At 54.9% G+C, this 24,489-nt stretch overlaps 1 protein-coding gene across 15 annotated transcripts in view; it reads left to right on the top strand.

The window, feature by feature from the left end:
• The first annotated feature begins 634 nt into the window (after window positions 1–634).
• Window positions 635–24,489, top strand: part of PTPRF (protein tyrosine phosphatase receptor type F) — an 87,661-nt gene continuing 63,806 nt past the window's right edge. For 10 of the 15 annotated variants that reach the window (XM_075997432.1, XM_075997435.1, XM_075997442.1 and 7 more), the window contains exons 1-5: window positions 647–831; window positions 7,856–7,935; window positions 14,561–14,696; window positions 22,875–23,020; window positions 23,202–23,343. In XM_075997432.1, the coding sequence (XP_075853547.1) occupies window positions 14,606–14,696; window positions 22,875–23,020; window positions 23,202–23,343 (379 nt within the window). In that variant the 5' untranslated portion in view covers window positions 647–831; window positions 7,856–7,935; window positions 14,561–14,605. Of the gene's footprint in view, window positions 832–7,855; window positions 7,936–14,560; window positions 14,697–22,874; window positions 23,021–23,201; window positions 23,344–24,489 lie in introns of those variants that run through there. The other 5 variants (XM_075997437.1, XM_075997439.1, XM_075997444.1 and 2 more) reach the window with 2 other exon arrangements.

Genomic DNA, 24,489 nt, shown 5'->3' on the forward strand with positions numbered 1-24,489 from the left:
AATTCTGGAACTGAGTATCCCAATTCAGAGTGTGTTGGTGTTGACCTAGGAATGGAAGTACAGTAAGGATTGCGGTTCAGAAAAGAGAGTATCAGGGTCTATAGTAAGGTAGCTATTGGACTCTAGGGTTTATTTAGGGATGGGGGGCTCAGCATTGGTACAGGGGCCCATTTAATGTTCAGGGTTGGTGCTAGTGTCACCATCAAGCTTAGGGTATAGGTAATAAAGGGGTTTAGAAGTCAGAAGTGATATTTGGGGTCAGTTTCGGGGCACATTTAGAGGTCTGGACTCAATATTGGGTTTGGGGCTGAGCTCACTATCAGGTTAAGATCTGTAAGCAAAGAAAATTGGGGTCCTAGAGTAGTACGAGGTTCATGTTAGGATTGGGAACCACTAGAAGATCTGGACTTAGTATTAGAGTTTGGTCTGTCCATAATCACTATTGGGGTTCAGGCTCAATACTGGGGCTCCAGTCGGTTTAGGTTTGGGGTTGGGTTGTGGCCTCTCTGGGCCTCCGCGGCTAGGCGGCTCTACGAGCGGGAGTGCACGAGGGGAGGGGCAGCGCCGAGGGCGCGCACGGCAGGGGCAGGGGCGCGGGCGCGAGCACGAGCGGGGGCGCGCGGCTGGAGCTGGCGCGGGAGCGGCGGCGGTGGCGGCGGCGGCAGAGGCGGCGGCTCCGGCTCCGGCTCCGGCTTGGGCTCCGGCTCCGGCTCGGGCGGCGGTGGCGGGAGCGGGACCAGGTGGCCGCGGCAGCGGCGGCGGAAGAGGAGCGGGAGCAGCGGCCCCAGCGGCTTGGGGGGGACATGCGGACCGACGGCCCCTGGATAGGCGGTGAGTGACCCCCAGGGCCCCCCTCCAGTTCCCTCGGCGCCCGTTCCTACCCCATTCTCCCCGCCCTCCCCCTGCGTCCACCCGCCGAGCTGGGGGCGGTCCCGGGGGGCTGAGGGCGCCGCTTAGGCCGGGCCGCGCCCCCACCTGCCGCACCCGCAGCCTGGGCGAAGCCCCCCCCCCCAGCCCCAGCCCCAGCCCCAGCCCCAGCCCCAGCCCCGCGGCTCCTCCCCGCGTTTACCCCGCGGCTGACGCGCCCCCACCGCCGCCGGCTAGCTGGCTCCCCGCCGCCCCTCTCCGCCCGCACCCTCCCTCCGCGCCGCACCTGAGCCGCAGCCTGCCCCCCCAGAGCAAAGTTTCCCGTTCGCGTTTTTGCTCCCCCTCGCCGGTCCCGCCTTACCCCCTCCTCCCGCGCGGACGCGCTCCGGGGGCGGCCCTCGGTCTCCACCGCCCCCCGGTTCCGGGCGGGTCCAGGCCGCGCCCCCGCCCCCGCCGCACCGGCGCCCCCTCCCAGCCGGCGGGGGATCCGCAGCCGACGCGCCCCCGTCTCGCTCGCGGCCCGGCGCACGTGCGGTCCCGGGATGCGCCGCGCGCGAGTTGAGGGCCCCCACCCCCTCAGCCGCGAGCGCGGGCTGGGGAGGGGCCAGGGCGGGCCGTACCCACCCCCACCCGGTGCAACGCCCAGAAGGCCCTAGAGCGACCTGTCCCTTGAGGACGTGTCCACTCGGGCCCGCTCCGAAAGTTCACTCAGTCGCCGCCCCACGTCCCGTCCCGTTCCGGGTGCCCCGTCCCCATTGCTGTGCCCACGTCTCTGTCTCGGCTTTTTTCTCTCTTTCCCTCGGTGTCTCTGTTTCCCTGTGTCTCTGTCTCCTGGTCTCACCCCCTTGCAATCCCAGGGTCTCTCCAGCTGTCTCCGTTCTGGCTCCCCGGGTCATTTTGTTCTCCCTTCCCGGGTCTCCCTATTCCCTCTCCCCGGTCTGTCTCTGCCTTCTCTCTCCCACTGTCTCTTGGTGTCTCTGCACCCCCTCGGCTAGGCCCCCTCCCCCATTTCCCTGGAATGCTGCCCCTCTGGTTCTTCCACCCCGAGAGGGGAGGGGCTAGTCTTTCTCCCCCTCTTCCCCCCACCCCCAGTGCTGGGCCCCTGAGCTGGAGCGGGTGGGGGTGGGGAGCACTACCTGCCTGAACTGCGGAGTGGGAGGGAGGCCGCCTGGGAGGGGAGTCTCTGGGTTCCCCTGGGGGGCTATAGGGCCGGGCCTGGGAGGCTGGATTGCGGAGTGTTGATGACTAAGGCTCCACTTTGGCTTCTGAAGGGACAAGGGCTGGGATCCAGAGTGACCTGGCGCCAGGTCTGACCTGGGAGTGCAGGGAAGTGCATTGGCAGGGAGGCCTGGGAAAGGATGTGTGTGGGGGTTGGGGGATCCTTAGTGGTCAGGGGTCTCCTGAGCAGGGAAAGGATCAGGTCAGGGTCCTTTGGGAGCCGTCAGAGATCTGATGGGATCCAGAAGACAGTTCTGACAGGAAATCTAAGGAAATTCAATGCAGCTCCTTATTAACTCTTGCTTCAGGGAGCATGACTATCCCTGTTTTTTACTGATTATATGAATGAGCCTAGGGCTTCAAGAAGGAGCAGGTGTGTAACTGCCCACGTACAGCCCCTCCACTCTGAAACCCTGGCACAGGCCACACACCATGGACACGTGTACCCTCCCCCCTTTATCCCCACACTCAGCTCACCCCTGCACCCTCATGCACACTCCACACTTACTAGCCTTCTTGCCCTCACTCCTACACTCTTGGGCAGGCCTGTCAGCCAGTGCTCATAAACCCGCTGTGCTTGCACACTCTCCCAGCATACCTGTGCACATGCACACCCAGTCTTGTGCATTCTTGTGCTTGCACTTTTCTTGCACATTTTTACTTAATTTCCCCATTATCATTTGAAATGTCTTTACAGTTTCATTTTCTTCTCCTATTGCTCTTCTTCCTCCCTCTTTATCAAGAAAACTTTTAACATAATTGCTTCCTTCCTTCCTTCTTGCAGCTCCTGACCTCCCCCTCCCCAGCCTTGTGTGCTCTGTGAAGGTTGGCTTGGTGTGCAGGGCTTCTGAGAGAGGAGGGTGGATTTGGGTGCTAGTGAAGCAATTTGGCAGGGGAGGTAGACTGCAGTAAAGGTAAACTGGCTAAAAATCTTTTCTTGGTGATTGATGTTCAACAAAACTAGCCCTGGCAATTTGGGCTGTCTCTACTGTTTTTCCCATCAGTTTTGAGGGTCCTCAGTCAGAGAAGGGTGGGACTCAGACCTCCTGCAGTAGAGGTTGTGATACACACTTCCAGCTTGAGATCCGGATGAGGTCCCTTTCTCCCTGAGTCTGTTTCACTCCCTGTAAAATGGGGCAGCTAATCCAAGCCAAACGAGATCCCAGTGCTGTTTTGAGAATCCAGAGGAGCTGTGTGGCAGTGCATTGTAGGCGATGACAGTCACCTGCCATGTGACTGACACTGTTGGTCCAAGCTTCCAGCCAGGGGCCTGCCCTGGAGAAGCGCATGGTCCCTGGGGCAGGAGGTTGTATCATCACGGGGATGTAAAAGCAATTCGGGGGGCCGGGCGCGGTAGCTCACGCCTGTAATCCTAGCACTCTGGGAGGCCGAGGCGGGCGGATTGCTCGAGGTTGGGAGTTCGAAACCATCCTGAGCGAGACCCCGTCTCTACTAAAAATAGAAAGAAATTAATTGACCAACTAAAAATATATATACAAAAAATTAGCCGGGCATGGTGGCACATGCCTGTAGTCCCAGCTACTTGGGAGGCTGAGGCAGGAGGATCGCTTCAGCCCAGGAGTTTGAGGTTGCTGTGAGCTAGGCTGATGCCACGGCACTCACTCTAGCCTGGGCAACAAAAGTGAGACTCTGTCTCAAAAAAAAAAAAAAAAAAAAGCAATTCGGTAACCTATTATTGATTGCTGACTGTGTGCCAAACACCAGGCTAGGCACTTTGAGCCAGGCTGCTTTGCTTCCTTTGGGAAACAGCTCTATAGAAGAGGCAGCCCAACCCTTAGGAACTGCTAGAGTTGAGGCATCAGCTCGCCTAAAGCAGCTGCAGGTTCTGAGCTGAGGTTAGAAGGTTGGGGAGACATGAGACAGGGTAGAGTTGAGAGGTCACGGAGAGATGAGTCCCAAAGGAGACCAAGAAGTAGTATCTGGGCTGGGTTTGGAAGGATGAGTAGGAGTTTGCCAGTTGAAGAAGGCAGAAAAGACTTAAGGTAGGAAAAAACAGTGTGAATAAAGACTCGGAGGTATTGTCACTTGTGGGGTATTCTTCAAAGATATAGAAAATCACAGAGGGCCTTGAATGCCCTGTTAAGTACCTGTAGTTTTACTCTAAGAACACAGAGGGGAGACACCAAACATTTAAACTTGGTTAGGGGATGTGGAGTGTGCTATGGTCAGCTTTATGTTTCCAGAAGATGATTCCATGGCTATGGGAAGTGGATGGAGACAGGATGCCCCATGAGGAGGAGGGTGCAGGTAAGTAAGGTGAGAGAGTATGATAGCTTTGATAGGGTGGCAGCATGGAGCCATCTAGAAGGCACATTCATCAGGACAGGAGGATTTATTGGATGTGGGGGTGACCGAGAGGAAGGGGAAGGAGTCCAGGTTCCTGGGAGTGGCTGGGCCTTCACTGAAGGCCCTGGAGCTTCTGAAGCTTCACTGAGGTAGGTACTTGGGGAAGAGAGGCAGATTTAAGGAGCATATAATGAGCTCATGGTTGGACATGTAGCCTTTGAGGTACTTGGGGCATTTGAGGTTCAGTGTGGGGGAGGAAAGGAGGGGGTTCAGTGCAAGGTTGTAGAGTTTGGGCAAGAAATATGGGCCAGAGAAAGAGAAGCAAGAGTTACATGAGAGAGCACAGAGTTGTGTTCATCAAGAGAGGATAACCCCAAATAGTGGTTAAGAGCAGACTCTGATTTTAAACTGCTGGGATGCAATTCTACTTAATAGCAGTGTGACCTTGAGCAAGTAGCTTAACAGCTTTGAATCAGTTTCCTCATTTGTCAAATGGGTATAATAAAATTCCATGCCTCATAGGATTATTATGAGGATTAAAGTTAGTATGCATGAAGTACTTCGAGCAGGGCCGGGCGTCTAATGAGTACTGTTACCTGAGTGGTAGCAGTTGTCACTGTAATAATCACTGGCGGGAGTGGTGCAAACCACCCTCCCATCAGAATCACCTGGGGTCCTTTAAAGAAAAGATAGTCTGCTAGTATTAGGATACCTGACCCCTAAAGTGCTGCAATTCTGAGCTGAGGTTAGCAGGTTGAGGAGCTCAACAAAGGGGGTGCCCAGCCCCCGGCCCTCATTGTCATCGGTGGGATTGTGTGTGTGGCTCAGGTGTACTTGACCTTCAGGTGGGTGGGTGTGAGAAGACTAGAGGAGAAGCCCTGCAGAAGAGCCCCCGTGTTGGAGGTGAGTAGAAGGGAATTTTGACAAGGGACAGCATTGGGGTGTTTAGTTCCCCATTCCCTTCCACCCTCCCTGAGCCCTGGGCATCTGCTGAGGTGCTTTCCTCCTGCATCTGCCTGTGAGGTTCAGATGCACCAGGTGTCTGTGTTTCCATGACCTCTGCGTCTGAGAACCTGGTTTTAGCTTCTCGGCAATGTTAGCTGCTGCTTCCGGGGACTGTTCTGGTGCAGCCACGGGGGCTGCCTGCAGCTGTGTCTGTTTTCCTCTGTATTTTTACTTTGTTCCTGGTCCCATTGCTGAGCTAGGTTTCAGACCTGGCAGATGACAGAAAAGCCCTGCTAGGGGCCAGTCCTGGGTTTGTGCCAAGGGCCTTCTTACCTGATCTTGGACATGACTGTGGACTTCACCCCTTCTGGGGCCTTTCTGAGTGCCAAGCAGTGTGATTCCTAACTTGGGTCCTGTACCAGTCAGGACCTTTCTGAGTAGCTTTCTAGCTGGCCTTTCAGGTCTTAGTGCTGGCACCGTTCTGGTTGTCTTGATTGTTCTGAGTTTCATCCTATCGTGAGCCTAGAGTGGTTCTGGGAGCTGCTATTTGTGAATCTGAGTCTTGATCAGATTACCTGTCTAGATTATTTCAGGGCCAGTTTGATCCCAGACTGTTGTGGTTCAAAGTACTGTTCTGGCTTTTGTAGAATCCTGCCCTTGTGCTGTTCTGCGTGCCTCAGGGTCTTTGCAAGTGTTTAGTCTGCTCTTGGACCCGACTTTGCCCATTTGGGTGCAGGTGTGGCTCATGATCAATGTAGGGCCTGTCTCGGTCTCTAAGCAGGAGGCCCAGTGCTCCTGGTGTGGCCTTGGGTGTGGCAGCAGTACCTGGCTGGGCTGGGGGACCTTCCCTGTTCTCTGCCTTGACTCTGCCTAGAGCCTCTGAGCAACGGTAGAGCCAACAACCTCACTTTGGGTACTGTGAGGCCCTGTGGGCATCTCCAGACAAACGGGCCTTTGAGTTTGGGACAGGGAAGCAGGTTTGTCTGGCCAGACCCGCCTGACAGCCTGTGTGCTGGGAGCAGCAGCCACTGGGAGTGGGCTGGGGAGAGAAGTGTGCCGACAGCCTGGGACCCTGGGTGGTTGGTTCTGACAGGGCAGGTGGGGCAGTGGAGGCAGGGTCAGGAGGCAGGGTCGGTGAGGGTAAATCTGGGTTGGTGAGGCCCATCTTGGGTCAGTCAGGATGACCTTTGATCAGTGAGGGCGCCTGCATTTTGGCAGACATGCTCAGTCTCAAGGGAGGACAATTCCCGAGTGCGGAGGCTGGTCCCCAGTTTGGTGATGAGGGTTGAGAGTCAGTGAGAATGTTCCCTGTCTTGGTGACCGTTTTGTTTCCTGTGTGTTCGTTTTCAGAGGAGCCAGGGTGGCAGAGCAGTGTTGAGTGGGGATCCCTGTGCGTGTGGAGGCGCGGGGCTGAGAAGCCGCTGCGAGGTGCAGCCTGTGTTGAGTGGGCAGCAGTGCAGCCCGGGAGCTGAGCTGTGGCGAGGTGGTGATGAGATGGTGTGGGCCCCTCCGGCCCCTGCCCCCACCCAGGACGGTGCCCACGCTGGTTGGGGCTCAGTAATGGTTCTAGAAGGAAGGGGCCAGGCTCTGTCGCTGCATGTGTGCCAGTGGAGGAGGCATCCAGGGGTACACCTTCATTTAAAAAATTATAGAGAAGCAGAAAGTCAAAAATAAACATTGCTTCTGAAGCCTCTAAGGAGACTGGCATGTATGCTGGGGTGTATTCTTCCAGGCTGTGCTGTTTTCTTTCAAGCCATTCATGCATTCATCCACTCATTCAGCATATGTTGACTGAGCACCTACTACGTGCCAGGCTCTCTGCTGGGCCCTGGGGATGCGGAGATGAGCTGGCAGGCATGGCCCATGCTCTTACTGAGCTTACGGTAGTGACTCAATAATTGTATAAATACATAAATAATCACATTCATGACCACTACTCCAAGGCAAGGTCCAGACGTGGAGTCTAGGGCATCATGGAAGGCTTCCCTGAGAAAGTGCTGTTGGATCTGAGTTCTGAGGGTTAATTGGCCGGAAGAACATAGGTACTTTGTTCCAGGTGGTGGCATACTACATGGGCAAGGCTGGGAGGCAGGAAGAAATTTGGCACATTTGAGGATCAGAAGAGGAAGTTCTTGTGGCTGGCTGGTGGGGGGAGAGCATGGGCAGGTGGGCTGGAGAGGCAGGAGGGGCAGGCTCTGCTCAGCTGTAGGATGGTGCCGAGGAGTGTGGATACAGCTTCTGCTGCTGGGGTCAGGGACTTGGTCTGTGTTGCTCACAGCCATGTACCTGGTAGAATACCTGGCACATAGTAGGTGCTCAGGGAGTATCAAATGAATGAGCGCAGGAGTGAAGTGAAAAGATGGGCATTTTTACGAAGTGAGGATCATCCTACATGAACAGTTCTATAACCTGCTTTTTTTTCTGCATAAACAGCAAATTTTGAATGTCTTTTTGTGTCAGTACATCTTCTGCTGTGATGAAATTCTTGATATTTTCGCATCCTTTCTTTTCTGTCCAGGAAGGAGCGGAGGCCCCAGTGCCCTGCCTTTGGTGCTGATTGTCCAGCAGGAGTGACTGGTGTGGGGAAGCAAAGACCCGGTGAGTGTACCCCAAGGTGTGGCCAGGAGCAGGGGTGCAGAGGGGCTCTGGGGGCCAGGCTGAGCAGCTTGGATTTGGACACAGGGCCAGTGGAGAGCCATGGAAGGGCTGTCTGCAGGGGTGTGACATGATCTAGTGTGTGTGTGTAAGATGTGATGGAGCCCTGGACCAGGAAGGCAGTGATGGGGTTGCAGAGGAGAGGTCTGAGTGCCAGGAAGGTGGAGGGGACAGGACATGATGTGGGATCAAATGTGGGGCACGAGGGAGGGAGGGAGGTGTCAAGGACGGTGCCCGGGCTCTGGCTGGAGCGGATGGTGGAGGTGGGTGGGGAATGATACACAGCTTGTCAGCTGCTGTAGGTGAAAAAGGCTTCCGGGTGACAGCGTGGGTCTCACACCAGGATCTGTTGGCTCTCTACCACCTTTGTGTAGAACAGGCTGTTCACATCAACTGTGCTAGGAAGATAGGGTACCTGCAGAATCTGTGCACATCCTTCCTCGTCTCTCTGAGGCCCACTTCTTTCTTTCTGTTAGAAGCACAGAGTAGGTAGGCTGGAGTTGCAGGTGAAGAGATTGGAAAGTCAGTTTGGAGTCAGCATGATGGGCCTTGGATGTCAGACCAAAGACTCTAGATCTTTGCTGAGGGTGATACAGTGGCATCAAAGATTCTTAAGCAGAGATGCAGTGTCCACGCATTCATCTGTCTGTTGCCATCCATTCCCTCACTCATGGAATGCTGTCTGAGTGCCTGCTGTGGATAAAGCAGCACACAGTATGCGGATTTGTATTTTGTGAGTGAAAAGGCAGCATTGGCTTGTGTGAGGATGAGCTGGAAGGGAGTGACTGGATGGTGGCAGGAAGCCCCCTGAAGAGGCAGGAGGTGATGAGGTCTTGCCAACGTGGTGGTGGTCAAGATGGAGGCAGGGCACATTCAACCTTATGGAGGAGTTGGGTGTGTAGGGTGAGGAGGGTTTGCTGGCTTGGGTGACAGGGTGGTGCTGTCCCTGGGACTGGGGACCCTGGAGGAGGAGTGGGATTAGGGCAGATGAATTCTGGCTGGGCCATCCTGAGCTGGGAGCTTGGTGGGCCTGTTCACCTTCTGTGAGCTTCTTGAAGGCAGAGCCCATGGCTGTCCTCTTCATCACCCTGTCCACTAGATAGTTCTGGACAGGTGGTTGAATGGAAAAGGCTGTGGAACAGATGGGTCTGGCCTAAGCAGGGGAAGGAAATATGCATATCTTGGTTGTCTGCTGGGGGCCAGGCCCTGTGCTTGGTGAGATGGATGTTGGGGTTATGTAGAGGGTGCAGCCGGAAGGGCTGTGTCACAGGTTGGAAAGGTCAGATAGGGAGGGTAGGTGTAGGGATACTGTGTGTCCCTTCACCTGTCCATCTGCAGATGACAAACATGACCTACTTGGGAGCCCAGTCTCACCAGAAGTAGCTTAAAGTAAAGCCTTCTGTCCGCTTTCTGATGGCAAGTCTGGTGGGGCGGAAATGGGGTGTGCTGTAGGGCCTTACTTCTGGAGGCAGGGTGGGGCTGATTTCGGGGGTGGGGAAAGATGCTCTAAGATCTTGAGGCCCCAAAACCAACTGGTACAAGAGTTAAGCTAGGTTGGGGTTCCCTGGGTGTAAGGCCCAGGTGTCCATAGGGGATTGGGTTCTGGGGCAGTGGCCAAATCAGGCCCTGTGCTGAATTGGCAGAAGACACTGTCTATATCAGAGTTTTTCCACCTCAGCACTATTGACATTTTGGACCAGATAATCCTTGCTTGCAGGGGCTAGCCTGTTATTATAGGGTGTCTAGCAGCATGCCTGGTTTCTTCTTGCTAGATGCCAGTAGCACCTCCCCACCTTCCCCAGTCTTGACAATCAGAAATGTCTCTCCAGTCATTGCCTGATGTCCCATGGGGGTTAAAATCACTCTGAATTGAGCACCCCTAGCTGCATCACCTCTTGCTGCTTTCACTGTGCTATATAAACCTGGAAAGTTGGGAAGGGTTAGTCGGGGAAGATTTACAGTGATGGGCCACTTGAGCTGAGTTGTGAAGGGCAAGTGAGTAGCTGGGGGCAGGAGAAGGGCATTTTTTCCAATAGAGAAAACAGCAAGTGCAGAGGCCTGGAGGTAGTAAAGTTGGTGAGCATTAATCCAAGGGGATCCTACTCCCATGGAGGAAGGGGCCTGGAAGTGTAGGGGTTATAGCTGTAGGAAGGTGCCTCTACTGGTCCCCTTTGATCTTCTGCCCTCAGAGCTAGGCCTCTGCTGACCCTTTGCCACTGCCAGAGTCTCCGGGACGCTCCTCCTAATCTCCTGCTCCCCTCCCCAGGGAGATGGAGAAGCTGAGAGGCTGCAAGAGGGTGGGGGGTTCAGTCCAGGTGGTGGGGGTCCTGAAACTGGCCATGGGAGCGAGGGCTGTTCCTGGCTGCGCTCACAGATTCTGGCTAACAGCTAGAGGAGAGGACAGACCTCCCCTACTGTGCCAGCCCCTCTTTCCCTGGGGCAGGGGTCGTGGCTGAGACTGATTTATTCCCGTCATAATCCAGCGGTTGGTTTGGTGAGAGTTGGAAACATGTTGGTTTTCCCTTCCCAAGTGTAACAAGGCCTGTTTCCGCTTCCGCGGCTGCTGCTGCAGTGCCACGCGGTGAACTGTCCAGGACATGACAAAAGGGCTTGGTTAGCTGCCTGCCGGTTAGAAGATGAATGGCTCCCAGCTCTCCGGGAATGGCAGGCACTCCCTACTGCCCAAGCGCTGGTCTCTCCTCTTGGCTATCCACTCTGTGGGGCCCTGGGTATCCCTTCTTCTGCTGATGTCTGTTTCTGGCCCCAGGGTCCTGGCCTGGGGAGGAGGGGGGTGGGAGAGGCTGTAAGAACAGGTGGTATTTGGAGACTAATTAATATTTGTGAATAATAGCATGTGCCCAAGGGAGACAAATCAATCTGTGTTTGCATATTCATGACGAGGACTCAGGAATGATCCTAGCAGTTCTCCAGCTGGGGAACTCCCCCCAGTCTCTCTGGCGTCACAAGATCCCTTGGGCCCCCATGGAGGCTGGCAGGAGTGGTTAGGGTGGGCTGCATGAAGGTAATACAGCCTCTGTGACATGCATTTTCCATGTTTGTATGCGAATCTGTGGCTTGGTGTAGTGCCTGCTTCTTCCTTTTCCCTCCAAGCAGTGATCGTCAGGCCCTTTGGTTTCACAAACCAGTATAATTTCCAAAAGTACTTCGGGGCTAGACATGGGGTTGACAATTTTTTATTTTGCCAAGTAAGGACATTATAAAAAACAACTGCTATCTGCTATCCCCATCATTTCATACAAGAAAGGACATTTTAACACCAAGGACAAAATTTGAGAATAAAGGACAGTTCTTCCCAAGAAAGGGCAGTTGGCAGCTTTACACTGACGTAGCAAAGAAAAAGGATATGTTAAAACCATTCTGAATGTGGAAAAATTGTGTCCAATTATATTCTATAATATCATATGGTATGTAATTGTGTTCCTGCCCAAGTGTGTCAGCCTGGCAGAACTGATGTCCACGGTGCAATTCAGAGGCGCGCTTGAGTGCCCCAGTGCTCCGGCCTTGTTTTTATCGCAGGCGTTGAAAGCCCAGGCTGACCCGGCTGTGCTGGTGGGGTGGATGCTGTGCTCTCAGCACTGTTGCATTGGAGTCACAAGGCTCTCGACCTTGCAACCCCAGCAAAGCTAGCAGCAGTCTTGCCTCCTGTTTCTCTCCCACATTCTCCCTACAGGTGACCCTGAGACTCTGGGGGTGAGTGCAGGGCCAAGGTCTAGACCCAAGGCCCGGCTGGGGGACCCAGGGTTGCTCTGCTCTGACAAAGGAGGCCCTAGAGCTGGGAGTGGCCTGAACTGCCTGACACCAGGGGCAGGCTCTGTTCCCAGAGCTGGAGACAGCTTGGTCATGCCAGAAGCTGGTGAGGGAGAGGCCCTGGCTGGGATGGCTGTGTAGTTGCCAGAGTACTTCCCTGAGAACGTGTCATGTTTGTATGTGTCCCTGTGTTTCCTCATTTCTCTCAGTATCTGTGTCCCTGTGTCCATAGACCATTGGGAAAAGCTCTCTAGGGAGGGAATGTCTTTGTTTTCAGCTTCTCTGCTTTTATCTGTCCTACTTTGTAGATCTGAACAAAGTGTCCTGAGTACCCCAACCCAGATACACAGGGGGTCCCTGGAGTCCCCAGGTTAGGGGTGGGGTTACTAGAGGCCCGTGTTCTCTAATGCCCATAGCCAGAATGTCATCGAAGATTATACCACATGAATGTCTGTTCTGGGAGTTATACTCCCATCATGGCTGTACTGGGGATCCATACCCCCTTTAATGTCGGTACCAGGGACTGACCCCCCCCACAATGTCTGTAATGCAGTTACAGCCCTATAGGGTTCTTATCAGGCAGCTACACCATCATGATGTCTGCACCCTCTGTGTACACCCACGTGATGTCTGGACCAGACGGCTACACCTCCATGGTGTCTGCACCTGGGAGTTACACTGCTGTGATTACTGTACCAAGGCAGCTACAGGGGATTAGGCCTCTGTGATAATTGTACCGGGGAGTTATAGCCGATGATGACTGTGCTGTGCATTTGTACCTCCATAACGTCTGTTCTGTTTAGCTTCATCTCTTTATTTTCGCAGCAGGGAGTTATGCCCCATGTGATGCTTGTGCTGGGGGCTTATGTCCTTGTGACATCTGCACTGAAGGGGTTACATGCCTGGAATGCTTGTGCCTGGGAGTTAACCTCTGTGACTGTGGTATTGTTATGCTCCGTGGTGCCTGTACTAGCCCACTCTACCCCTATGCCTTGGTGCAACACGCCATTGAGTTATAAACCCATGGCATCTGTACCAGGGGCTACAGGATGCTCCTGCCCAGGGACCATGATACTGGCTGAGCAGTTCACCACCGATGTCTGCTGGGAAGTGGAATGCTATTGTTGGCTACACTGTGGCACTGTAGCGCCGTGAAGAACAAGCCTAGACAAGGCCATGGCGATATGTGACCTCCATCCCACCACAGCCATGCAGGGTGTCGTGGTGTCAGCCACCTGAGCTCTGTGCTCACTGAGCCTCCCCCAGCTTGGTGTAAACAGGGCTGGATGCCCACTGTGTCCCTTCAGCTTTCTTGTTTTTGCTGTTCAGCTCCTGTCTCAATTTCTGGTGTGGTCCTGGGACAGGGGACATCTCCCACTCCTTTCCCTTTGTGTTCAGCCCCTACCCCACTTTACAGTCCCACCTGCTGTAACACCTTTGCTCACCTCCTGCCCTCTGCCCTCATGACCTTTGACTGTCCCAGTTAAGATGGGATTCAAATTTCAGGAAGGACCAGAGCCACCTTTGAGCCCTGTCCACTCCTCTTCACCTGCCCTGTCACCATGCAAATTCTCTTCCCATCTTGGGTCAGAATAGACCTGGGTTTGATCATGCCTGCCCCATCAGAGTTCATAGGTGCCATTGTGGGGCCCCAAAGTATGTTTACCGTCACACACTCCCCCATTGTGCCCTGTCGTATTTTCAGAACATTAGTGAGGGACTAGACCTGTTTGCACCCTCTGCCTAGAGTGAGGTGTGAGCAGAGCTGGTGGGCACTGCTGCACATCTCCTCCACCCCCAGGTAAGGGTGCTGGGGGGAGATCCTTGTGAGCTCACCCGGGGCTGGAGAGTGATAGCAGCATGTACGGTGTGGCCATGCTGGAGGCTTCACATGGGTGCCTGCAGAGTGGGGCGGGCACTAGAGGCCAGGAGCCTATGACTAAAGGCCTAGAGGCATTCAGCCTTCCTGTCTCACACCCCACCCTCCCCACCCGATCTGCTCTGGGCTTCTGGGGCCAAGGCAGAGGAGGTGTGGGGATTGAATCTTAGGGTCCAGCACCCCAATTCTTGGCCATGCAGGCCTCCTTGTGGTTGCTCTTTGGAATGGGAAGGTGCCATGGAAGTTGGGTAGGATGAGGGTGGCCAGGTGGGGCAGCTGTAGCTTGTCAGGAGCATGTCCTGGCAAGCTCTGATGGGTTGTGGCTTTGGCTCCAAGCCTCTGATACTTGGAACCTGTCTGCAGCTAACAAGTCTGTGTTCTGGAGCCTGTGCTCAGTGTGCATGTGGAGTCTGGCCTCCTGCCTTCTGCCTCCCTGCTGGGGCGAGGAGGAGTAACAGGGTGCTCCCAGGGACTTGAGTCCCTAGCCTGTATGGGTCTGCCTGGCTCCTCACTGCTCCCTGTCTCTGCTGTCTCTGCTCAATCTCTGTCCCCACCTGTGTGTCTCTCTAATCTTGTCTCCCTGTCCCCGTGGGGATGAGTTGGCAGCTCAGGGTCTGGGATGGAACACCCCTGTACATTCTCTGGTCTCAGAAGCTCCTTGTTCTCCCTACTCAAGTTTAGATAATGGTCTGAAGGCCTCCTGCATGCCTCACCCTCCAGCATGAATGTTGGGTTATCCTATGGGCACTGGAGAATCAGCGAGGAGCCTGGGTGGTCACTGCACAGTCCAAGCGGGGGTCTCTGTTGAATGAGGTCCTGGGTGGTCAGTGAGGATGAGTGGGGGCCTGGAGGCAGCATGGGTGGATAACAGGGACACTGGTAGATACCAGCTAACTGGCTCTGCCCTTCTCTCCATTACAGGTTGATTGTCCTGGGCCCTGGCTGGCTGTGGAGCTATAGCCCTGGATGGCCCCTGAGCCAGCCCCAGGGAGGATGATGGTGCCCCTTGTGCCTGCGCTCGTGATGCTTGGTTTGGTGGCAGGCGCCCACGGTGACAGTAAGTCTGACCCTCAAGGTGCAGATCTCCCAGCTTGAAAGGTGCCATGCTTCCTAGCAGGATTCTAGGATGGGGACAGATCAGCTACTAGGAGGGACAGGATGTCCAGAAACTCCCTGACCTTCTGTCCTAGAACGACCCCTCAGTTGGAGAGCCAGCCTCTGAGGAATACCTGGTCCCCCTGCTTCTCAGGAGCACCCCTAGGCACTACAGGGTGGGGCATGTCTGAGCGTGTCTGTGTTTTATGGGGCTAGGGTAAGCCATGTGCTGTATTCATGTGGTGACTGTGTGATGTGCCCAGGTTTGTGCTGTGTCCAGTGTTGCAGATCTGTGCCCAAGGCTCAGAGCCAGGGCAGGGGTCAGCATGGGAATAGAGAATACGTGTGGATGTATGAATGGAATGCCACCTGTGTCCACACGTGCAGGGCTCAGAATGAAGAGCCATCCGTAGTGCTTCCCCTGGGCTGGACCCGCAGGATCCCTGTGTGGGGAGGCTGAGTCCCACTTCTCCTCTCACCAGGGACTTTCTCTGCAAAGGAGCATCCCCTCCTCCCAGCCCCTGAGCCCTGGAAATTGGGGGAAGATTATGCTTGGCCAGCAGAAGGCTGAGCTCCAACACCCTTCTGTGTGTGTTGGAAGGGGGTGGAATTGTCCCCTACCCAGATCCAACTCTGAACTTTGGTCCCTTTCCTACTGCCCTTCCCCCTGCCTGGCACTACAAGACTGGCCGCAGTCCGCCCTGTCACCATGGTTACCACTGCTTGGTTACTGGTGGGAGGCGGGGCACAGGGCAGACTTAGCCAATCTGCAGGCTGAGGGGGAGGGGCGAGGTCGGAGCCAAGGTCCCTGGGGGAAGGGGCCGTTCCCAGCCTGTCTGGAGCCCAGGGGTGGTCCAGGACCAACCCATGAGCCTGGGGGTCAGCAGGCCATAAGGCCCCCCCATTCCTGTTCCAGGTCTCTGGGCACAGATCTCCCTCTTGCCCCAATAGGGCTCTTTCTCCTAATGGATCATTAATTATTCAGGAACCAGTCCTGGAGTGGATGGGACTGGAGTGGTCCTGCCCTTTGTCCTTGGAGGCTGGGCCCTGGGTGGAGCTAGAAGAGAAAGCGGAAGGAGCAGGCATTCCCAGGGGTGGGGCTGAGGGAGAATGGGAGCGGGAGATGCCCAGGAGAGGGCTGGGCAGACAGGGGCAGGGCAGGTGGTCCAGACAGGAAGAAGTCAGGGAGGGAATTGTGGGGGTGGGAGGGTGGATCTCCAGGACTGGCTGGGCCTGGCAGGGAGATCCTGAGCCTGCAGGGACAGGTTAGAGTAGCAGGCCCGTCATGTGTGACTCCCTGTTGGCAGGAAGGTGAAGGCTTATCCAGGTGTGGTCAACAGCCCTTGAGCCTTAAAGCACTGTCCTTGCTCCCCTACCTCACCTGGATACCCTCCAGGCCTTCAGACAGGAGCCCAAGGACTGAAGAAGGATGGCTCAGCTGGGCTTCAGTAGATAATACAGCCTGGAAAAAGAGCTGCCTTCCCCTCCTGCCTCAGCCCCGACCTGCCCCAGCTTGTGCCCCTCGCTCCCATGCCCCCAACCTGCTGTCTTTGGTGTTCTCTCCCCAGTGAAAGGCATTTACCACCCACCTGGTCACCCAAGTCAGAAACTTGGGCCGCCTCTCAGCCTCCCCCCTCTCTTATCCCACATCTAATCCATCACCAAGTTCTGTTGTTTCTACCTTCCGAGTATCTTTGGAATGCATCCACTTCTCTCTCCGCCGCCCTCATCCATGCCACCCTCGGCTCTTGGGGCCTTTGCGTGTAGCAGTCTCCTGATGGTTTCCCTGCCTCCAGACTTTTCCTCATAATCCATTCTTCCTAATCTGTTCTCCATTCCAAAGTAAGAGTCATGTTGCAAAATGAAAACATCATGGTGCTACTCAGTTTAAAATCCTTCATTCCCCTCCCCTGCTGCCTTTGGGGTCAAGTCTGGGCATCTTAGCCCTCCCCAGGCCCTGCATTATCAAGACTCTGCCAACTTCCTCCCTCACTGCCCCCCCACGGCCACACCGTGCTGACTTCTCTCAGTTGCTCACATGCTCTGTGTCCAGGCCTCTGGTCCTTCTGTTTCCTCTGCTTGGAACACACTTTCCCCTCCCCTGGCCAGCTCCTGCTCACCTGGAGCCATCACTTCCTCCCGGAGCCTGGCTCACAGGATTAGGGTTGGGGTTATGCTAGTCTCGTGTGCACAGTAGTGGCTGTCTGCTTCAGATCTGTCTGTCCCATTGGATTGTGAGTCCTGGAGGTTCAGGTCGTGGTCCAGCGCAGGCCCTGGAGTGTGGTGGGTGAGTGAGTAAAGGGATAGAGGTAGTCTGGATCCCCAGTGTGAATTGGCAGGGGCAAGGTAGGACAGTTTTTAAAGCAAAGTCCAGGAACCTCTACACTAGTTCCTTAGGGACCAGAGCCCCAAGACCATGGTCTTGAAGGTAGGAACCTTTCAGCTGAAGAAGTTGAAATCTTGCCATACCCAGGTAGAGGTTCAGGTGGCTTGGGCAGGAGCCTTACCTGGAGGCCGTGGTGACCTAGCCCCAGGAGTCAGGGTCTGTCTTAAACTGCACACACTTTTGGATCTGTACCCCCACTGTGTTGGGCTGAGCTTGGAGACTTCTAGCCTGGGGCAAGCGGCCAGACGTGGACAGAGCTGCTGCAGAAGGTAGGGCTGGCGCACCAGAGAATTGAAGACCAGAGCAGTGAAGCGCAGAGCGGACAAATGTGTTTCTATAGGCCTCTTAACGAGACATATGAATGGGGGCCCTGGCCCCTGCGGGAGTGGAGGAAGCCGGGTGGAGAAGCAGCTGCCAAGAGTTAGCCCAGAGGCCCCAGCCTCCGTTCCCAGTGGAGACCTGGGCACGTACATGGGCTGGATCCCACTCGGCATGGCTCCCCCAGCCAGGGACTTGGTGGCTTCTCAGGAGGGGAGGTTGTGGGGCCAGAGGTGTTCAGAGCCAGAGCAGAGGTTTCTGCTGATCTCATGTGCATGTCATTGCTAGGGTAGGAAGCATCCATGCAGGCCTGTCTTTGGCCAGAACTACAGTGTGGGGGCACAGGCTTGTGAGCAGACAGTTAGTTATAAGAGGTGCTGGTTGTGGGTGGCACTGGCACGGAGACAATGAAGCATCTTGGGAGGGGAGTTGAGAGGCTTCCTGGAAGAGGCGAGTCCTGAAGGATGAGTGGTCATTTGCTGCTGGAGGTATTGATTAATGAGGTGAGATGAGGGAGAAGAGGCAGGACCCTGCCAGGGCTTCTCCATGGAGCTCGTGAGAGAGAGAATGAGAACCTGAGACAGCATGCGACAGAGGCAGGGACCCAGGCCAGGTGCGTGTGGGGCTCTGGTTATGGCCCAGGTACCTGGAAATATAGGAGCCCAGAGAAGGATGCCTGATGGCTTGAGGGTGGGTGGTGAGTGAGAGCTGTAGACATAGGTGGGCAGGGCCTGGGGAGTGGAGGGTGTGTCTGTGTGCCATTTTCCCTCCCCCCAGAGCCTGTGGAACTGGACCATAGCAGGGTGCTGCATACACATTCTGTGTGCCTCCCCCTCCTTCCTGTGGGTGGCCCTTCTAGACTCTGCTCCCTGTGGAACTTCTGGCAGGTTCAGGTTGCTTTCTCTCTCTGGGCCTGTTTTCCTATTGTACAATAGAAAAGATTAACTGGGGTCACATGGATGGGCATCTGGAACCTAATGACCTGGGGCTCTCGGTGTGTTCCTGGGAACCAGGGTTGTCTCTGAGCGGGCTCCCCTCTAGGGGGGTACCAGGAGCAGTCATAGGAGCTCATTAATGAGTCCCCAGCTCATTAGGCTGTTCAGGGCCTGGGAAATCTGCCTCTCTGAGAGCTCCCTCCCTACCCTCGCTGCTGTGTGTCTGCTCTCTGCTTCCGTGTTCTCTTTGTGTACATGTGTATATGCACTCCACAGGGATGGCATGAAATAGCAGCCAGTCTCCCCATGGAGGAGGCTTGGAGGTGGCCCAATTTGACTGTCCCTGGGGCTAGATCCCTACAATCTCCCTGGGAGGTGTGCGTCCCCCTCCCCCAGCCAGTTCCACTTACTTCCTTTCTTAGCCACTTCTTCCCACCTTGCTTGTCAGCAGCCCGGAATGTCCAAGGGCATACCACTGGGAGCTGCTGCTCAGAGGGCTGTGCGGCCATGCCACTGTGTGCTTGGGGGGAGGGACACACTCTGGTCAGGTATCAGGCTGGGCAGCTGTAGGTAACTGTGTCAGAATGCCCTCCTGGTGTCCTCAGATGGCACCCTGTTGACATAGTCTCAAAAATTCTATTCACACTTTCACTGAACACTGGCCGTGGATCAGGCACTGGGCAGAGTAGTGAAAGTAGCCTGGTTTTGCCTACCTGCCTGGGGACTGGTCACTGTGGGATGAGAAGCCCAAGGGCTGTGGGACACACAGCAGGCTCCCACAGCAGCATGGGGGTGGGACACGTGAGGGGCAGGGCATGCCCAAAGGCAAGGAGGTGCCCATGGGCCTGGCCTGTCAGGGCAGGTTTGGGTGGTGAGTAGAAAGTTCATGAGGGTCCCAGCTGTGTCCTCAGCACAGTGCTGGGCCCATAGTAGGTGCTCAAAAAATATTTGCTGAAAGAATGAAGAGGGTGAGCCTGGACATGTCAGGACAGTTTGAGTTGAGAGATGTGGTCAGATTTGTGCTCCCCAAAGATCGTCTGGTATTGTGTGTCCTAGGGGTGGGGTGGGGGTGGATTTGGGAAGCTGAGGGTGAGGCCTGATTGAGGGGAGGGGCCCTGGGCTGCACTGGGCCAGCCTCCCTGAGTCTGGCAGGTGGGTGGGCCCCGCAGGGTGCTGGCTCCTCTCCAGCCTCCAAGGGAGGGGAGTGGTTCTGCCTCCTCGGCAGCCCCAGGCCTTGGGCACAGTCCAGCCTCCGTGCAACACCCAGGCCTTTCCCTTCTAGGCCAGCGTGTGACCCTACCTGGCTGTCCTGGCTTCTTTGTTTGGCACCGAGGCCCCGCCCCGGGCGCACTTGCTGCCATTCTGGTCCAGCAGGTTCCAGCCTCCAGTTTCTGCTGTAGACAGGTTGAGGCAGGAGCTGGAGGGGGACTCTCTAAAAGGGTTTCTCTCCCTTGGTGTGTGTGCAGGGGGGCGGTCTTCTCCTCAGGCCTTCCTTCCTCAGTTCAGGCCTTTCATTCCGCACCCCTGTGTGCCAGGAACTGGGTCAGACACTGGGACAGGGCGGAAACAAGACTGCCATGGCTTCTGCTCTGCCTGGGGTTATATTCTAGGAAAGGCAGCAGCTATTAATCAAACATTGACCAAAAATGTACAAAAAATAATAACCTCACATGTGTACATAATAAACCATGAGCAAAAGTTACAACCTCCCACTCTTACCTAACACTGTGAGCAGGGCTCTAGAAGGTGGGAGGAGTTTCCAGGGAGCATAAAGCCAGGAGCTGAGCTAATGGGGGTGTGCAGGGAAGCCTTTCTGAGGAGATTATGTTTAAATTGAGGTCAGAAAGGTGAGTGGGAGTTCATGAGTAAAGAGGTAATGGTGGAGGTTCTGGGCAGAAGGAGCAGCTCGTGCAAAGGCCCTGAGGCCACAGGAAACATTGCTTCTTCAGGGGACCTCAAGCTAGGGCTTTGGGAGAGTGGCTGGGTCAGACTGGGCAGAGCTTTGTCAGCCTTGATAGGCGTTTACATCTTGTTTTAAGAGTGATAAGAGGTCTTTGGAGGGTTTTGATCAGGGGGAGGTGGTCAGTTTGCTCTGGATGCTCAATAGAGAGTAGACTGGAGGCAGGGACCCCAGCTTGTTAGGCCAGTGGGTGTCTAGTCACGGGAAGATAGTGTCTAGACTGGGGTGTTGCAGTGCAGATGGCGAGCTGGGAGCTGCTGTCCTGAGGGCCTCGGATATGGGGAGATGTGCAGAGGGAGGCAGGAGACACTCCCTGTGGAGCCCAGGTGGGAGAGTCCCATCTGAGAAGGCCTGTCTGAAAGGAGCAGCAAACAGAGGCAGGCTCTGCAGACAACTGCAAACTGAAAGAGTCTGAGCCTCCTTCAGAGGGCAATTGGGGGAAGGGCAAGGCAAACTGGAGGGTTCTGGAACCTTTCTGTTGTCCCCAGGTCATTCTGGCCCCCACTGGGCTTATATGTGTTTCCCCACCAAGGCTGCCCCTCCGCCCAGCCTGCCCTGGCTTCCTGAGCCCACTGCCTGCGCCTGCCCTTGGGCACTCCAAGAGTGCAGTTGCGGGTCCCAGGTCCCCACCCTGGGGAGGCTGTAGGTACCCCATGGTGAGCTTAGGATTTAGAAGGCCAAATCCTGGCTCCACCCCACATCACTCTGACTTGTCAGTCATCCCACTCTCTGAGCCTTGATTTCCTAGTCTCTAAAATGGAGATGATACTACCAACCTCATGGGATTATTGTGAGGCTGATAATGGGAGGGATGGCTGCCTTCATGAAAGGCCCACGTGTGTGGAGCAGTTTACAGATACCGTATGGTGTCTGCACAGGCCCTGTGTCACTACCAGTATTTTGCAGATGATAACACAGAGGCTTAGAGATGGTGAGTGACTTGCTTAAGAATTACACAAAACCTCCAGAGCCCACTGGGCCCTGGGCTGCTCCATACATTCCCTCCCTGTTCTCAGTACCTGCAGCTGTCACTTGCCACCCTGGTTCCCTGGACCCTCTCCTCCTCAGGGACTCTGCCCCATCTGCCATCCCTTCTCTCTGCACTGCATCCCTTCTCTCTCCCTCTTTGCTGGCTCTTCCCCATCAGTATTTAAACATTGTCTTTCGTATCTATCTTTAAGAAAAAAGGAAACAAAAATTCACAAACCTCCCTCCAGCCCTCACACTCTACAGCTGCTGTTTGTTCTTCCCAGTCACAGCCAGTCTTCCTTACATGGTCACCTGTACTCTGCTCTTCACCCTCTCTTTGGTATGCCTTTGGCTCCCACCACTCCACTCACCCTGCTCTCGACAAGGCCCCCCAAAATCCCATGGGAACTGTTTTGTTTCAGGTGTTTTGGAGTCAGGTCTGAATTCAAGTCCCAGTTGTGTCACTCTCTGGCTGTGTGACCTTGAGAAAGTGACTTGACCTCTCTGAGCCTGTAAACTGAGGGTAATAACAATGAAGGACACTAAATGAGATAAAGTGCCTGGTGCCAAGTGGGTGCTTGGGGAAAGACTCATCATTGCGACCGTTTCTGTGCCAGGGACCAGGCTGGGCCTGGGCTCATGGCCACTGCACAGGTGGTCTGAAAGGTCATGTCTCACCGCCTTAGCCCTTCCTGGAGCTGTTCATTGAATTGAGTAATAGGAAATGGATCTGCTGTCAGGATTAACGAAGTGTTGCTATATCTAAATGAGTTTCTCTGGTCTTGTGACCCTGGGTGGTGGGATTCTTGGGGATAGGTGCTATGGCTTGGGCCTGGCATGCGACCAAAGTGACGTACAGTGTCTGAGCGCCCTCCTTGCTTTCTCTCCCCCTGCCTCCCTGTGGGCTCTTGGGGAGACTGTCAGAAGGCAATAACCAAGCCAATGGGGGCAGCAGTGGGAGGGGGGCAGATTTACAGGAAAGCATTCACCTGGGAAGACGTCCAGAGATACTTAGGAGCTGGAATGTAGGCCTTTGGGACCGCTGGTATGTGGGGGCAGGGGAGAGGAGGAGTCATGGTTCCTGGCTGGAGCCGTGGGGTGGATGGAGGTGCCATCACCAAGTTGGAGAGCAGTGGGGGAGGATGAGTCTCAGGGAGATGCTGGGGCTCTTCTTGGCAGCTCTCCAGCATGCCTTGCTCCCAGAGGTTGGAATTGACTGGGGGTGGGAGCCAAAAGTGTAGCAGTTAAAGTCTGAACTACAGAGTCAGAACGCCTGGGCCGGATCTCAGCTCTGCCACTTACCAGTTGTGTCGTGTTGGACAAACCCCTTAACCTCTGTGTGCCTCTACAAACAGAGGTAGTTATGGTACCCACCTCGTACAATTAAAACAGTTAATAAGTATTAAGCTCTTTGAACAGTGCCTGGCACATATTAAATACTATATAAGCGTTAGGTTCATTATTTTCTCTGTAAGTCTTTCTACACCTGCCTGCCCCCTGACTGCCACCTGTAGTGCTAGCTGTGCCTATAGTGACAATGCCATGATGATTTGGTGTCTCCATCTCTTCCAGGCAAACCTGTCTTCATTAAGGTCCCTGAGGACCAGACGGGGCTGTCGGGAGGGGTAGCCTCCTTTGTGTGCCAAGCCACAGGGGAACCCAAGCCGCGCATCACATGGATGAAGAAGGGGAAGAAAGTCAGCTCCCAGCGCTTTGAGGTTAGTCCTTGGGTGGGCAGGGGTAGGCAGGGCTCAGGGTCTGCCTACTCTGGGGTCTGGTCCTCCAGCTTCTCCTCTTAGTGTCCCCCCCTGTGGGCCTTTTGGATGTGGGAGGACACCTGACCCTGAGCAGGCCCCCGTGTCCTGAGCAGGCTGTGGCCATATGTCTGTCCTTTGACAGGTAATTGAGTTTGATGATGGGGCAGGCTCAGTGCTTCGGATCCAGCCATTGCGGGTACAGCGAGATGAAGCCATCTATGAGTGCACAGCCACCAACAGCCTGGGAGAGATCAACACTAGTGCCAAGCTCTCAGTGCTTGAAGGTACGTGCCAGGGAGACACCATGGCATGGTGGGCTGGTAGACTGAACTGTGGGGAGAGTCTGCCAGCCCTGGCCTGTGTGCATTTGACAGAAAGGAAAACTGGCCATCCTGGGGTCAGTGAAACTCAGTGGTGGACAGGCATGGCATGTCCTTGGATTTGGCCTGGATTGTTTGGCTTATGCTGAGGCCAGCTATGTGCACAGAGGCTTTGTAGTCTCCTGCAGAGCTGGGTCATTGCTTGGGTGGGGTCTGGGGTCTGACTTAAGGTGCGGAGCTGCAGCTGTGTATCCTATGGGTTATATAGTTGTGGCAATCAATCTAATTTTCACCTGGAGCCTGGCTATAGGCATCAGGTGTATTCCTTGTTGCCCCTGTGAGCAAGGGCCCAGGCTGGGGGCTGGGGCTCTGTATGTGTATTTTAGTGTTTTTTTTCCTCACTTGGTGGCAACTCTGTTAATTCACAAACACTGCCTGGACTATCTTGAAGTCCAGAGGATCATGTGACCTGGGCACCACCCTCAAGATGCTCATCTCCAATAGGTCCTGTAGGGGCAGCCAAGGAGGGGGGAGCTGTGTATGAGCCTGGCCTTGAGAACAAGTGGGAGTCCCTGGGGGATGGGGGCAGCAGTTGGCTGCTAGGCATGTACCCAGCCCAGAGGCAGAGAGAATGGAGCTTTCAGAGAATGCTGAGTAGTTCAGTTTGGATTTTTGGTGGGGACGGGAGCTGGAGGGCAGAGGAAGAAGGCATGATGAGCAATTCAGCATGAGTCTGGAGAGGCTGGAGGGCAGATCACACGGGATCAGGCTGATAAATGAGCACTTTCCTGGAGGCATAGGAAGGCACAAACAGGGCAGGGCAGGGAGTGACATGATCAGACCCCAGCCACTATGGAGTCATCAGTCTGAATGTGTCTGTATTTTCAAAATAGAGCATTGATTGTTGCTTTCTTTTTTAAAATGCAATACTAATACCTGTTCATTGTTGGAAAACTGAAAAGTATATAATAGCACAAAGGAAAAAATTAAAATGGCTCATTTTCTTACCTCTACTATTAATATTTGGTTATTTCCTTGTGGCCCATTGTCTGTGCATGCATATGGGTTATATGTGTGTGTATAACAGAAATGGGATCACATACTACCCAA

The sequence above is a fragment of the Microcebus murinus genome, chromosome 2 (assembly GCF_040939455.1).
Source record: "Microcebus murinus isolate Inina chromosome 2, M.murinus_Inina_mat1.0, whole genome shotgun sequence".
NCBI classification, from domain to species: Eukaryota; Metazoa; Chordata; class Mammalia; order Primates; family Cheirogaleidae; genus Microcebus; species Microcebus murinus.